The sequence below is a fragment of the Peromyscus maniculatus genome, chromosome 22 (assembly GCF_049852395.1).
Source record: "Peromyscus maniculatus bairdii isolate BWxNUB_F1_BW_parent chromosome 22, HU_Pman_BW_mat_3.1, whole genome shotgun sequence".
Lineage (NCBI taxonomy): Eukaryota > Metazoa > Chordata > Mammalia > Rodentia > Cricetidae > Peromyscus > Peromyscus maniculatus.
This window is the reverse complement of record NC_134873.1, coordinates 23,485,925-23,502,613: the sequence shown is the minus strand read 5'-3', so window position 1 is coordinate 23,502,613 and position 16,689 is coordinate 23,485,925. Positions and strand designations below refer to the sequence as shown.

Below are 16,689 nucleotides of genomic sequence, written 5' to 3'. Positions count from 1 at the left end.
CTCTAAACTAGACATCAAGTAATTATTTTGAAAGTTAGAAAATAAAAGGATGATGCATTATCTTAACTGCTATAAGAATGGCCTTTCAGAGTAACCCAGAAGTTACAAAGGAAATTCATCAATAATGAACTTATAGTTACAATATTTTGTAACTTCTGAAGAAATATATATTTATTTTTTGGTTTTTCAAGACAGGGTTTCTCTGTGTAACAGTCCTGGCTGTCCTCCAACTCACTGAGATCTACCTGCCTCTGCCTACCAAGTGCTAGGATTAAAGGCATGTGACACCACCGCCCAGCAAATTTTTGTTTTGCTTTTGTCTGAAGAAGTATTTTAGGCAATGGTCAAAAGGTTGCTAAAACATTACATCAACGAGGCCAGCAGTTTCACAAACAAGACAACCAGATGTATCTTGTCTAGAGCAACAGAACGGAAAACACCCAGTCCCATTTTTGCCAAACAAGCCCATTAACCCACTTCCTACCTAACCAAGGTTCTAGATAGAATTCCATTTACAGGAAACACTGACAAGAAATCATATGCTTACCACCACCATAGGGAAGCAATCAGCAAACTCAAGAATGTGAGAAATTCAACAGGACAATTTCTTCAACAAATGAATGGAAACAAGAAAAACGGTGGAGGAAACAACTCTAAATGAAACGACAAACTAAAAAAGAAGGCACTGTATTTGGACCATGACAAACGAAATGACTACAGAGATATTTAAGTCAACTAAGAAAATCAGTCAATAAGAAATTAAGTTATAACAATGTTGTGGCTACAGTACTTTAGGAAGAGTAAACCTGGTTTTATATTACATAATAGAAGGCTAAGAATATTTTTCATTCTTCTAAGTTCAATATATTACCAAAAAACATACAGGTTCTAAATATAAGATTTTTATTTTAAAAATATTCAAAACTTAGGAATTAAAATAGGTATCCAATAAAAGTGACTAGCAATTCTAATGATATATACTGATTACATATTTACTCTTTGGAAAAAATTTTCTTTTTAGAAAGAGATTGTTGCTTTTTTGGCACTTTCTGTGGAATTTAAACAGCTAGCATAACCAAAAGGAAAGCTGAGTTTTAAAGTTAATGTCTCATCAAGAACTTGGAGAATGTTGAACCCAAGAACCACTGATAAATTTAACAGTTATATGTTTACTACTTCAACTCTTATCCAAAAATAATCTATAATTAATTTCAACCAATTCTAGTAAGGCAGGAGGATCTGCTCTCTCTCTTTGAAATAGAGGTCTCGCTAAGTGCCCTGGCTAAACTTCAATATACCATCATCCCTGCCTTAGTCTCCAAAGTAGTTGTGATAATAAATCATGTCCTCAGATTATCCTATGGGAGCTGAGAAAAATGATTTATAAAATCAAATACATAAATTCTACTTCCTTAAAGTATTTTATGTATCAGCAATCTTGATATTGACTTACACAGAAATCTAATTCAATGATACAGAATTCAAAATCACTTTCTATATCACTGAGGTAGCAAAGGCAGAAAGATCATCATTAATTTGAAGTCAGATTTGTCTATGCAACAAATTCGAAGTCAGCCAGGCCCTAAGAGCAACAATGTGTTTCAAAATAATAAATACTTTTTATGTCACAAAGTATAGAAGCTTTCCTTCATGATCCAATAGTAAGAAAGTATGGACTAGATTGTTTTCATGAAAAGGGTATAAAGAGCAAATTCATGTAATGTGAATTATTTTCAATTTGGCAGGGATAATCTTGTTAAAATTGCTGTCCTTCACATGACTAAAACTAGGAAATGTGGAGCTTGCAGAAGAAACCAAGATAGGTAATTAATTACTAACTGCTATCAGAAGTGAGTTTGAGTATCTGCTTTCCTGTTGAAGCTTTGGGGACAACAGCACTGGCTGTAACACAGGATGGTTGCTTAGATGTTGACTATTTCCTGCAACTGACTACAATTCCTTCTGTAAGTAATTCAGCCAGATTTTTTACTGTCTAAAAAAGAAAAACACACATCCAGATCGTAGTATAATTACAGATACCTAAAGTCATCACGTCTATTCACTTTCTTAGCAAGTTATATAGAATGAGTCCATTTATACAGGCTCTCAGTAAACAAACACAAGCAGTAACAACAGTTAAACAGAACCTGATCTGCAACTTACCTATGAAAAGATGACAGGACACAACAAATATAATTTTAACGAACACAAAACTACTGCTATACACCTGTTTTTATGGCTTTCTTTCTTTTTTGGCTTTGGTTTTTCAAGACAGGGTTTCTCTGTGTAGACCTGGCTGTCCTAGAACTTGGCTCTGTAGACCAGACTGGCCTGGAACTCAGAGACCTGCCTGCCTCTGTCTGGGATTAAAGGTGTGCACCACCACGCCCGGCACTTTTATGGTTCTTGTGTTCCAAACGTTTGCACACATTTCGAATGTACATCTTATAGTGGAGGAGTCTGGTAACAACAGAGGAAACCAAGCAGCTCTTGTGACAAAGACAGCTAGCTGATAATGGAGGCTGAGGCTGTACTCTACCCAAGTTTGCCACTGGAGTGCTGCAAGGCAGCCCTCAGGACTCTTTCTGAATAAACTAACTGGTACAGGTTCAATACATTCAAAAGAACAAATCTTCCAAAGAGCAAAATTTCAGAATTTGGGATGGAGGACCAGAGTCTTTAATAAAGAAACCTAGCTCACCATGTAATAATATAAATTAAAATGATGACCACTGCCAACAAATACCTTTTTTATTTGGACATTTACTCTATCAAATGAGCTTGAGGAAAAGTTATATACCCATATGTTGGGGAGAGTAAAAAAGGATTACTAATTTATATATTACTATTATGTTATATATTACTACTATATTATATATTACTAATAATGTTACTTTAAAAAAATTCACAAGCTTTTTAAAATCTTTTCAAGCACATAAAGCCAGCAACAGAATCCTTTAATTTCAGTTTTACTTTAAAAAAAATTACCAAAATTTGAAGCCTAATTTTAATAGCAGAATTTTTTGATGAAATAGGGATTCATTATACAGCCTGTAATGTCTAAAATATTTTTTAAAATCCTTCAAAAAATACAGTTATCTGTATGGACAAATGCTTGGGAGGGGGGAGATAAAGGGTAACCATCAATTTAATAATCTGGAGGTGAGGATAATTTTTAATTAGAGATAGAAATAAAAGTTCTAAATGCTTCACCTTTAGAAAGTAATACAACATGCTGAAAACATTTTTTTTTGTCTTTTAACATATTCAAAAGTAAGAGAAGCCCATTAACTTCTCTGATGCACACACATTAACTGATAGTCTCTGATATAACCTTATGGTAAAATGTCCAACAATGCACTAAACTAAATTATTTATATCCCATTATTGTATAACTAGTGTTTTCTTATGGTGTGCAAAAACTTTTGATAGTAAAAATTTCTTTCACTATCATGTATAAATAGCTGACTTTTCAGATATTCTAAAACACACAAATCAAAAGCACAGACATGAAAAAACACACCGCTGTATGTCATAAAAAGAACATAAGATACAAAAGAGGGTCTTTACCTTACTGTACTGTACATTAGACCCTCACTTTGAATTTCAGGAAAGTAGAACTTTTTCAAAAGGCTAGTATCTAAAAGCAAAAGCAATTTGGCATGTTTTATCCAACATTCAATATTTTACATATATTAAAACACACACACAAACACACATACATGTATACATACAAATAAAAAGGGTTTTGGGTTTTTTTTTACCTAAATGCAAACTGGATGAGGATCCATGTGATGAAAGTGATGGCGGTGGCGTAAGTGAATGTCCTGGAGTTTGGCTTGGCAGAGGCATGCCTATTGGACTTGGAGAGGAGGAAAATCCCAGACTATTGTAAAATGGTTGCCCTATGGGTGCTAGGCTGCTACTAGATCTTTTGTACAAGTCAGAGCTAGTAGATAGAGACTCTCTCCTTGTGGCACTACTACTTGCAGAACTGCCAACTGAAGAAGAAATAAAAAAAACCCTAATTACATACAGTGTTAACTGAATAAAACCTATCCCCAACTCTTGCTGGGCAATAATAGAAGTGATCACAATAATTATTTTTAGAAACATCATGGAGAAGATAATTACTGTGATAACTATATATACCAACTTAGTAATCATAGAAGGGTATAAATGCACCCCAATAAATAAATAAGCAAATCCTTAACAGAGCAGTTATATGTTTCATTATTTCACACATATTTACCACCAACACATGATTACTGTGCTTTAATACCCTGGTATGATTTATAAACTCTAAATTGCAAAGTTATGCTTCAGGACAGTAATAAATAAGGTTTACTTTGGTATTATCCTAATGTCTGGAACCTGTTTTTTAAGATTTCAACTCAATGCCCTCCCCCAAAATCATATTACTATGGAGTATTTATAAATTTTCCTCACCAGTCATATCTGATGTGAAATTTAGCTGTGTTCAAATGAAGCCCTTTAAGAGCATATTGGCCCGAATATTACTGGTTGGTTGTGAAATACAAGTGAAGATAACTTTTCAGTATTGTTCATATAATTTGTTAAACAAAACTCCCAAACACTAAACTTTCTCTTGGAAAAATTAATGCCTCTCTTTATTACATCAAACCAAAGACAAGCTTTTTCTTCTTACCCCCAAGGCCCCTCATTTTAAAGATTCTAGCACTGGCCTCCTAAGCGCCTGATTCAAGTTGTAAAGTCCCCCACCCCTGAACTAGCTAGGAATGCATGCTCAGAAGAACAATCCAAGATCTGGCTATAAAAGCAGCATGCGTGTGGATAGTCAAATCCTTTACTGAGAATGTAAAGGGGATGCCCCAAATTCCTATCTCTAAACTTGGTCAGAACAGACATTTTTATTTTGAAGTATTAATCTCTTTCAACCAAAGACCTTTAATATAGTAAAGAATTTCATGTAATATTTCCTAATGTGATAAATAAGGTTTTATAAGGACAAGCTCTATATTCGGACCAATATGCCAATTTTCAAGGAATTGTAAAGTCTATTAAATCTTGGTTTTTATATCCCAAGCCATATATAAGGAGGTCATACACGGTATGTATCAAGGAAAACAATTAGAAAACACAAATAAGCAAACCAAGTTTGAGCTTATAACACAGAGAGGAACCCTGTAATCAGGGTTTTTTTGGTCAAAATCAAATACCTACACAGAAAAAAAGGGGGTGGGGGTGGGGGTGGGGAGTAATGACACTGCACCACGCAAGATACTGCGACATTTGACTTTGTAACATCCAATGCAGTTTCTAAACCCTGGCCATGACTTATGGACAAGTTCCATCTTAAGACCTTACATATGAGAATTAGAATCTGAAAGGAAGCTATATGCACTTTAATAGTAAATCTAAATTAAGCCTTAATATAATAAGTCTTTTTGCGTCGATGTTGGAAAAATTGTCAATATATACTATTATCAAATATGCTAATTTAAAAGGACACTGTCAAAGTGATTGCTTGAAACATTTATTATATATTGTATTTATCTACCATAACTATTTTAGTAATCAATTTATCCAATAAGGAAAAAGACACCAGCTCTCTACTAAGAGGAACAGCATTATCATTCCTTTGCCAAATAACCAAAAGAAACTGGTTATGATACATGCAAATATTTTTATAAAAAAGGAAATATTTTTAAAAAAATTAAGACTAATTTTTTAAAAAGTCAAATTACTTCAAGACATAAAGCACTTTAAATTTAGCTCTGTATGTAATTTACCTGCAACACTGACAAACAAAATATACTTAAAATACTTAGAAGCTAGACAAATGCTGAAATCATTACTCATTCATCAACTATGCATGAAATATTACATCACAAACTTTCAACTAAAATATCACTCTAGAAATAACAGGTCATGGAAAGGATGGTTTAATTGTTACATTACAGTGGCTACCACTCCCTGGCCAACTGTATTATAAATTGAAGTATTTAATACTATTCAACAAGAAAACTATCATAATGGTAAGAAAAATCTATGTAAAAACAAATTACTATGTATTTTAGATTCCACTTACGTATGAAATTGCGTGACATTTGTTTTAATAATAGGTATGTATAGCACTTGAATGGACGCTCACAAAATGTCCAAAAAAACGGTGAAGATGAAACTTGAAGCAGTTACAGGTGTCAAGTGTAAGGCCTCCTATTTTTAATTATTAATTTAATTTTTTTATTTCACTTTTACACGGTGCCGGGAATTGAACCCAGGGCCTAATGCACGCTAGACAACTGTTCCAACGCTGAGCTATGTGCTAGTCTTATTGTTCCTAAAAGCAAGTAAAATGGCTATTTCCCGAACAAGGTATCAGAATAAAGTGAGAGGCATGAAGGTTAGTTCTGAGACCAGTGTCTTAAAATAAGGGGAAATTCCTCACTAAGACAAATGGGAATCTGATAGAATTGAGTAGATGACCTAGAAATCTGCACCAGAGCATCGGTAACATGTATTAGAGAAAGGAATATGCAGTTTATCAAAGCTGTTCCCCACTACCACTCCCAAGGATAGTAAGGGACAACACCTACAGTTTAGAAACTATGTGTTGTGTCCAGGACGTCTATTTTAAGCTGCATTTTCTCTCAGTTTTGCTCAGAGTATTTAGGATTCTTTGGAGATAATATCTCAACTGGGTTAGAATTAACGACTAAGTCTCACAGGACTGCATCACTTGGACATTAAGATAACCAACTTCAAAGGAATGAAATAAGCAGAAAATTTCAAGGACTGGGCAGTAGAGTTGGCTTGGGGTCTAAGGACACTAGCTGCTCTTCCAGAGGAAACCCAGCATCCATGGTGGCTCACAATCAACTCTTAACTCCAGGCCCAGAGGTCCGACGCCCTCTTCTGGCCTCTGGGGGCACTGCACACATGTGGTGCAAAGACATACATGGAGGCGCAACACCCATACACATAAAAGAAAACAAAACAACAACAAAAACCAAGTGAATACAATCTCCAAGCTAGATTTGCCCTAAGCTGTGCTCATTATTTAGAAAATTTTGTAGGCAAGTATGGCACTCCTTTATTATATTTCTTTGGAACTGAAGGTGCCTTTTATTCCCTACAATTTTATATTTGTTCTAGGTCATTTCTACTACAGAGATGAATATTAAAAGTTCAGAAGATATCAGAAAAATGGCAAGTACTGATAATTAGCACTGCATTAGTTTTGCCATTTTCTTTTCTGTGAGGAGAACAAGGGCCTCATGTAGCTAGGTTGGTCTCAAGTTCACTATGTAACTAAGTATGACCCTGAACTTCTGACATCTCTACCTCTCAAGTACTGGAATTCTGAATCTTTATCACCACATCCACTGTATGCTGTGCTAGAGATGAAATCTAGGGCGTTGTGCATGCTAAACAAGCAAGCACTCTACCAACTGAGCTACATCCAAAGACCCAGTTTTGTCATTTTCCACATCAGAAAAGAATGTGAAGTGTAAAAAAAAGATGGAAAATGAGTATTAAGGATTTTAGAGTTATTAAATATAAATGTTAAGGACTTTAGATTATTAAAAAAATCCCTTGAAGTTCAAATTCATATTTGTGCCCTCTTGAAGGCCACCAATTTTATCAACATAATTAGGGTAAGCTGTTCTTACCTATTGTGAAGGTGTTTTAAAATTATGATTTCTTAAGCTAAGTAGAGACAATCTATTAGATTAACTACAATGAAAAAGGCTAGATTATTTAAGTATATTGGTTGTTTCTTAAGGGACTGTTTAGAGTGTTTCAATAATTATTTAGAAGTTATGGCAACTAGAGAAAATCATAATCAGCTACCCAAACCTAATTTGAGCACCACCCAATTTGAGTATTTTTGTTTTTAAGTTATCCATATTTTAGATGGCAACGTATTTGCCTTCTCCAACACTATGGAGAATAAGGAAGAGCCAGTGATGAGCAAAATTTAGAGTATTAAAATTCTTAAGCTGGGGGCAGGGGAGGATGGACTGCTAAACTAAGCTAAACATTTCTAAATGCTTGAAAGATTGACAGGAATTCTGTGAAATTAAACTAAAAGCCCCACACTTTATTCCTATCCCTCGTACACTGTTATTACTGCTTATCTTTATATTAAAAACTCAAATGCCTCAGGTACACTTAGCAAAGTACACTTGTTTTTAAAACAAACTTACCTGATGAGCCAAATCCACTGAGGGCTGAGCCTATAGCAGCTCCCAAAGAACTACCACTTCCAAAGCCAAGAGATGCACTTCCAGGTTGGCCGGGCCCGTGAGAAAACAAAGAGCTGCTCTGGGAGCTGTTAGTCAAAGAGCTGCTGCCATAAAATGAATTCGACTGCAGGTTAGAGCTTGGCTGCTGCTGCGGCGGCTGCTGCGGTGGCTGAGTGCCAATTGGCCGAAACAGACCATTTGTGTTGCCTGTAAGACTATTTGCAGTTCCCCCAGCTGCTGCTGCTGCTGCAAAATAAATTTCAGATACTTCTTAAAACTACCCAGAAAAGAATATTTAAATATACATATTTAATTAAAAAAAATTAAACTCCAGAAGAATATCACCTCTAAAAATGTCAGCTATACTTACCAGCCTGTGCTGCCGCTGAACTAATTAAGACAGGTGTTGGAGCCATTAACCGTACTGGAGCGCCAAGGCCAGTTCTTGCTCCAGGGCCAACCACTAAGGCACCAGTCTGATCATAATAGGCAGTTGGAGCTAGTACTTGATAGCCTAGATAACATCAAAATGAGTCTTTATTAATGAAAACACTTTACTGCAGAAAACATCAATATCTACTTTCCCTTATATCTATGTTTTGTCAGCTGTTTCATACTATTACTACCAAACTTTTGAATACCAACCACTGAAAAACACAGGTGAACATTCTCAGAAGTAGTTTTATCAGCAGTATCTTTTACTTACACATTATGGACAGAGTTACTGTCCTTAAAACAGAAGCTATAGACTACCAACAACTCACAACAACTCAATATTAGAAAACTATCACCATATAGTCAGTTACAAAGACAGTGGATTGAAAGACATGGGTGAGTCTATAAAAAAGCTTATCATGTAAATTTTAGACCAAGTGCCTCATTATCAATATTCCCTTAGAATTTCACTTGCAAGCTTTAATATCTTAAAATGTGGGAGCTGGAAACATGGCTCAGAGGCTAAGAACACACACTATTGTTGCAAAAAACATGGGTTCAGTTCCCAACTCCTACATAGCAGCTTACGAGCAATTTCAAGGGATCTAAAACATCCATGTAGGCAAATCACTCATACATATAATAAAAATAAATATATTTTTTAAAGTTTTGTGAGTTCAGACACCAGCCTGGTCTAGGGCAGCCATAGTGACATGTAGAGAGACCCTGTTTCAACAACCCCCACCCACGGGGGGGGGGGGGGGGGGATTTAAGAAATTTTCTTAAATATAACCTGAACAGATAACTTAAAAATCACTAAAAGTCTACTTGTGAAGATTCTCATACAGGCATTAGTTTTATTGTAGCCTTGTGGATGAGGCAGATAACATTTTCACATAACTCAAAAATACAGGAAAGTGAAATTCACCTCTAAGCAGCTTCTCTCAAGGGAATGCTTCCTCTGAACCAAAACACACAAAAATCACTCATGTGACAATTTTGTTAATCTTCCCAAGGACAGCACATAATAAGTACTGCTCTAGTAGCACTGGAGAAACTTTAACCATGATTAACAAGGTATTTTGGTGCCGGGCGGTGGTGGCGCACGCCTTTAATCCCAGCACTCGGGAGGCAGAGGCAGGCGGATCTTTGTGAGTTCGAGGCCAGCCTGGGCTACCAAGTGAGTTCCAGGAAAGGCGCAAAGCTACACAGAGAAACCCTGTCTCAAAAAACCAAAAAAAAAAAACAAGGTATTTTGGGGCAAAAAGGTTTAATTTTCTCGTAGAACTGAGGCTGAGGAAGACTTGCCTTACACAGTAACAAGAGCCTGACAACTATCTGTGAAATATGTATCAACAACCAACTGTTCATGCGCTTAGTTTTGTTTTTTTTTCTCTCGAGACAGGGTTTCTCTGTAGTTTTGGAGCCTGTCCTGGACTAGCTCTGTAGACCAGGCTGGCCTCGAACTCACAGAGATCCACCTGAGTGCTGGGATTACAGGCGTGTGCTTAGTTTTAAAAACACAGAACATACCAAATTACAGGAAAATAGAGTTCTGAACTGTATTTTATCTCAATCATGCAAAAACAATTAACAAAGAGGCTTCAAACATGAGGCAAATTCAGTTCATGCTAATGAACTCTGCTGGGAAAAACACTTTACCATTAAGACCAATGCTTTCACATCTCAAGATGTAAATGTCAGCCAATAGTTCTCTCTGGTACACACAACGGTGCTCAATTCAAGACTCAAAGAGTACTCCCACTCAAAAGCATTATGGTCCAGCTGGCAAAATGGCTCAGCAAATAAGTAAAGGTGCCAGGCCGATGACCTGAGCTCTATCCTGTAACCACAAGCGGTGGAAGTTGTCTTCTGACCTCTACACACTTGTACCTACGCCTCAATTAATGAAGAAATTTTAAAAAAAGATACCTCATTTGGATACTGGGCTACAAATTCTCTGTAGAAAAAACATTAAACTATATTTTAAATGATGTATATAAATTCCCAATAGCAATTTAGACAGTCATTTCCTGTAAGACCTGTTCACTTGACCCTGTCAAATCTCTCAAATTCACCCATTCTTTGATCACCACTCCTGTCCAACTGGACGGGTGCCATGTCCCTTATCTCATCGTTGTAATTTTTTCCCAGTTTTCTGAGACAGGGTTTCTCTGTGTAGTTTTGGTCCCTGTCCTGGATCTCGCTCTGTTGACCAGGCTGGCCTCGAACTCACAGAGATCCACCTGGCTCTGCCTCCCGAGTGCTGGGATTAAAGGCGTGCACCACCAACGCCCGGCTCATCGTTATAATTTTAAGCTCCTTATCTTTTAATATAATAACCAATTTGCTATCACACCCGTCCTCAAAACTTTCCAAAAGGTTTCCAAAATGAAAACCAAAACAATTTCTGGAAATAAGGACATGTTGCTTATCACCACAGGATGTACTGTTGTTTCCTTGGGTCATGTTTTTCTTCCTCCATCTCATTCCCAACATATTGTCCACACACTTACCACCTGACCTATTTATTGAGTAACTACCATTATGTCAGGTAGGAGGAACAATTAAAAGAAACATCTTTGCTCCCAAGGAAAGTCTTTTCTACCACCAAGAGTAGACTAAACAGTAAGTAGGAAAGAGGCAGGAGAGAGGGCTGAGCAGCTGGAAGTACAAGCTTGTCTATCAGAAGACCCAAGGTCAGATCTAACCCAGGTGGAAGGACTCAGACATGTTTGTTACTCTTGTTCCAAGGAGTTACACCCCTTCTGGCTTCCATGGACACCTGTATACACAGGTAATAAATACTAATAGGTAACAAATAAAGTCTTTTTAAAAGTGAAAGAATATTCCTAAGAGTTTTAAGTACTGAAGAGAAAGAAACTAAAGACAGAATATATTAGTAGCACTAGGTAGTGACAGCAGGGTCAATGATTTTAAGGTATAAGTAAAAAAAAATCTCACTTTTGTCATATGACAAAAAACGCCAAAGAAATATAGGACAAGCCAAAAAGATTTCCATAAGATGTGTTCTCCCAACAGTGGAACAGAGAGTAAGCCTCTAATAACGCTGAAACCAGGTAAGGGATGAAGAATTAGTCAACTGGGCAAGAAGAGGACACCAATCTTAAGAGCCCACTGTAGGGACTGAAGACTTTTACTCAGAAAAGAAGGAAACCACTAGAGAATCAATCATGAGAAGAAGAATGGATCATCTGATTGTCTTTCATTCTAGACATCCTGTAAACAGGGTCTAAGGACAAAACCTCTGTTAGGGCAGGAAAGAAGGAAAGATGAACTACTGGAGCCTGGATGGAAAGAAAAAGGTGACTGGATTCTTAAAAGTATCTGTTGAGAATAGATGTGAGCTATATTGGGAAAAAAGGAGCTGTATTACTTTTGTAATAGACCTACTATTTACAGCAAAGACGGACATAAAAATGCAAATTTATTCAGTACACAATTTCCAGTTTATTCACATGAGATTCTACAGATTGCTCTTTTTCTGTTAAAATGTGTCCAGGTATTGGTTTGCATGTATGTCTGGGTACCATGTACCTGCCTGGTGCCAGCAGATGCCAGGAGAGGATGTTGGATGTCCTAGAACTCAAACTACATGGTAGTGAGACACCATGAGTTCTGGGAATCAAACCAGGGACCTTTAGAGGGGCAACCTGCTCTTTTAATCACCAAGCCATCTTCCCAGTTCTTTCTTATGGCTTTTTGTGAAAGGTTAATTTCCCTGATATTGGATAATTACACGTGATACTAACAATTTTAGTTGTCAACTTGTCAATCTAGAATGAGCTGGGAGAAGGGCCTCTTAGAATGTGAGAGGTTATATTAGTTGAGGTGAAAAGACACGGTGGTTCACACCACAATAAAAAAAAGAAAGAAGCTGTGTTGAGAATTCTGATATACTCTTGTCATTCCCACAATTGGGTCTCACAAAATAAAAACATTTGATTTCAAGTATTAGTATCTGGATCTGGGTTTTAAATAATATATTATCAAGAAGGCAAAGCTTCCAAGATTCCGAGTTCATCACTTTTCATTTAACATTTTCAATCTTGAGCTCTGCCCCCCACCTCCACCAACCACTCAATCAAGCAAAACCCAACTCCCCAAACTACTTATATACCTGGCATGCCTGCAGCAAGACCCTGACCAAAAGCCAAAGTTGGGTTTGCAGCTGCAGCTGCTGCAAGTGATTCTGCTTGCTGCCCTTGCTGGCCCTGACTGGGAGTAATAGGACGCTGACCTGCTCCAGCACGAAGAACCTAGAAAGGACAAATGACTCTCTTAAAGCAATAGAATAACAAATTCATCTCAGACAACCTTGTACATATCACAAGTGGATTTTAGATATTCGCTGAAGAATGAAATGTAAATTCATCATGTAAAGTTATGATTTCTATCATAATAAACCCACTACTAGTTTTTAACTGTAACTATCTATAAATAAACATGGAGGTTCTACATCTTTGGGTAAAAGTCACTTCTAATATTTATGCCTTACTAAGAAACTTTTTTTTTTTTTAAAGATCTGACTAAAGAGGAAATGGCTAAATCTTATTTATTACAATTATTTTCCAAGGCTGAAAACTGAAACATGATAAATGTAAAGGAAATTATGATTCGTCTTTGAGATTGTGATGCCCATCTCAAAAAACAAACAAAAAACCCCAAAAAACCAAGCAAACAACAAAAACAAACAAAACCAAACCAGACCAAAACAACAACAAAAAACCCTCTAAATTTTGGATTCCAGAGAACATTAGCTCATTTCAACATGAAATCTCAGTGTGAAAAATATAAAGCAACACAATCATGATGAAATTAATAATATATTTTACAAATATCCACATAATTCAGGGCAGAGTGGAGTCAATCTAAGTTCTCCCTCCTTTCCTCTCCAGCAACATATATCTGGCCAAAGATATGGATTATAAGAAATTATTAAATGATATATGATATACAATGACTGAGCTAAATGATAGCTTCTACAGAGCATGTCTATCACTTAAAAAATTAAAGAAAATTCATAGCAAAAACTAGCTACCATGCAAGTAACAAGGTATTTATTAAGTTGCTTTTGTAGAAGATGAATATGGAGCCAGAGTTTTCATATTTACCAACAATGTGTTTACATTTATTATGATAATTTCTGCAAATCCCTGAAATAAGATAATCTCTGGAGGCAGAGATAGGAGGATCTCTTGGAGTTTGAGGCCTTCCATGGCTATATAGCAAGAACCTGTCAAAAACTCGAATAAATACTTTGTTTGAAAATGTAAAGCACTTATATTTGTCTCCTCTTACTAAACAAAATGGCATTATAAACATCTGAAGATAATTAAAAGAGCAAGCTCTTTGATATAGACATTAATAATGTCTATTTTGTTGTTTCTCATTATTCATGATGGGCTGGCCAAAGATTCATGATTGTCATGCCTCAGCTTCCCAGTGATGGAGATTAGAGACATTTACCACCACTTCAAGTTTATTAGCAGCTCTTTTTGGATTTTGTTTGTTTTTTTGGCTATCCTGGAACTTGTTCTGTAGACCGGGTGGCTTCTAACTCACAAAGATCTACTGTCTCTGCCTCCTGAGTGATGGGACTAAGGGTGTTCGTCTTTTTAAAAAGTGATGAAATTAAGTTTTAAAATTGCTGGACATTTGAAGAAAGCAAGATAATGATGATCAGAATATAAAAACAAACATCAATAAGTAGTTATGCATGTATACTAAGTACCATGCTATCTACTGAGGGGACAGACATACTCAGAGAATTTAGAGACTTCTCAGGTTATCATTTCATGGAGAGGCCTACCTGCTGTTGTCCAGGCTGAGCTTGTGATGCTGCTTGCTGGTTGGCTGTGTTGTTTGCCGCAGCCGCAGCTTGCTGCTGAAATAAATTGGCTGGATACACCCCCCATGGAACACCGTAATACTGAGGTGGAACCACTGCTGGACCTAAACCCCACATGCCCCACCAAACGAAAAAAAACAGTCACTAGATTTTATATACAAGATCAGTTATTATTAAAGGAGACAGGCCTAAGACTCAGGAGCTGACCATATCCTTGTCATCAGGAGCTGACCATATCCTTGTCATCTTTCTCCTTTCCCACACCTGCTACTCCACACTTGTTCTGATTCTATTAAGACACAGTAGCAGCATTCTGGTATGGGCTTGTGTGGTTTTATTATTTTTTTTATAAACAGACTTAGTTTGTAGCCAACTGGTTTCAAACTCATAACGTCCTGCCTCAGTTTCGCAAGTATTTATCTCCATACCCAGCTTAATCCTTACTGATTGTCAAAGACTAGAACATTCATGACAGCAGTGAAGGCTACCAAGGAAATGAGTTAAACATTCACATGTATGAACTGCCAATGTATGCGTCTGGTATAGACACAGATAAAATGGTAGTACATTAGATACCATAAAACTGTAAGGCTTCTTAAAGATAATTCATTAGTTGAAAAAGAGTATTTTTTTGTGATTTAAAATTATTAATTTTTACTTTGTAAAAAAACCTAGTGAACAAGCTTACAAGAAACAACAATATTTGAACTGTAAGCCTGTGGTTTAACGACATTTTCCCAACTTGAAACAGAATTAGTCACCCTCCTTACAAGCAATTGAGAATCGTACAAAAACAAACAAGATAACAGTATTTACGTGGTCAGGAAAATGAGACTAGTAGTCAGGACAAGAACTAGAGGATTCAAAGAAAGAAAATAAGGGTAAAGAAAACAAACTAGGTCTGGCGGTGGTGGTGTACACCTTTAATCCCAACACTTGGGAGGCAGAAGCAGATGGGCCTCTGTGAGTTCAAGGCCAGCCTGGTCTACAGAGTGAGTTCTAGTAGAGCCATGAATACACAGAGAGACCCTGTCTTGAAAAACCAAAAAAAGGAAGAAAGCAACCTCGGAAAATTTAAATGGACTGTTTCTGCTCTACTTGATATTTGATGATATAGATTACATAGAACAAAAGACGAGTCCACCAAAAAGGAAATGAGTCAATGTCCTAATTTGTGACAGACAACAGCGAATGTCCTAAAATCATGTCAAAACAAATTAGGACAATTAACCTGTTTACTTTAAAAAGCCAAACTCTCCTAGTTTAGAAGAAAATAAAGCTCAGCATAAAAGACCAAATTATTAAAATGAAAATCTCTTATAAACTTAAAGGCAAAATATATTTCTAATGATAGTGATTTGAACACAAACTACAGTGAAGAATGTTAGAAAATTACTTTGTTCCTTTTCTTTTATATTATAGCCATCTGAAAAATTGGTGAGCTGTATTTTCTGGCTTATATTACATTTCTACTGAACACTCATGGTGCTAAAAGATCTAAGCTAACTGTGCAGCATGTACTAAATGATCCCTTGAAGTTTCTTTTTTCAGTCCTATAGATAAATGTACATATATACACACACATCTACTAACATTAACATACTAATATTCAATTAAATGGCACCAGAAAACTGCACATCCTTATAGAATTATGTGGTACAGATTTTTTCAGTCTAGTCTAAATTAAGACAGCAAATAAGAATTTGAAATTAGCTTTTTTTCTCTCATTTTTTTAAAGCAATGTCTTAAGTTTGAAAGTTATCAATACCCACAAAAAGATGGGACTGTTCAATAGTCCTAACTGGTGACAATCACTGCATGGAAGATATCTCTGAAATGGAGAAGTGCCAAGTCCACCAGCACACTCATGCAAGTGAACCCAAGAATGACCTCAACACATTCTTGCCTCTATAAATCAATATAAAGCATGCTTAAGGACTGAACTCATTTCTGTATCTGTAGCCAATTCAACCTAAAACCAAACTTCCCCCAATGACTTTACACACAACCAGCAAATTATTCTGTCAGACTGCACTTAACTAGCGTCTGTTTCTCTTAACTTAAGCAATTAATACAGCTTTGGCTAGAAGGGACAACTTCAGTCAATTGTCTTCCACACCCTTTGCACCCCAGTTTGCTTGTAATGCT

The 16,689-nt window shown here is 36.4% G+C and overlaps 1 protein-coding gene across 46 annotated transcripts in view; it reads right to left on the bottom strand.

The window, feature by feature from the left end:
• The window catches only part of Pum2 (pumilio RNA binding family member 2), a 154,823-nt gene that overhangs the window by 22,759 nt on the left and 115,375 nt on the right, over positions 1-16,689 (bottom strand). For 27 of the 46 annotated variants that reach the window (XM_076559813.1, XM_076559819.1, XM_076559810.1 and 24 more), the window contains 5 exons: positions 14,503-14,645; positions 12,811-12,949; positions 8,605-8,748; positions 8,196-8,480; positions 3,765-4,001 (listed from right to left, as the gene is read on the bottom strand). In XM_076559813.1, the coding sequence (XP_076415928.1) occupies positions 3,765-4,001; positions 8,196-8,480; positions 8,605-8,748; positions 12,811-12,949; positions 14,503-14,645 (948 nt within the window). The remainder of the gene's footprint in view (positions 1-3,764; positions 4,002-8,195; positions 8,481-8,604; positions 8,749-12,810; positions 12,950-14,502; positions 14,646-16,689) is intronic. The other 19 variants (XM_076559838.1, XM_076559832.1, XM_076559850.1 and 16 more) reach the window with 1 other exon arrangement.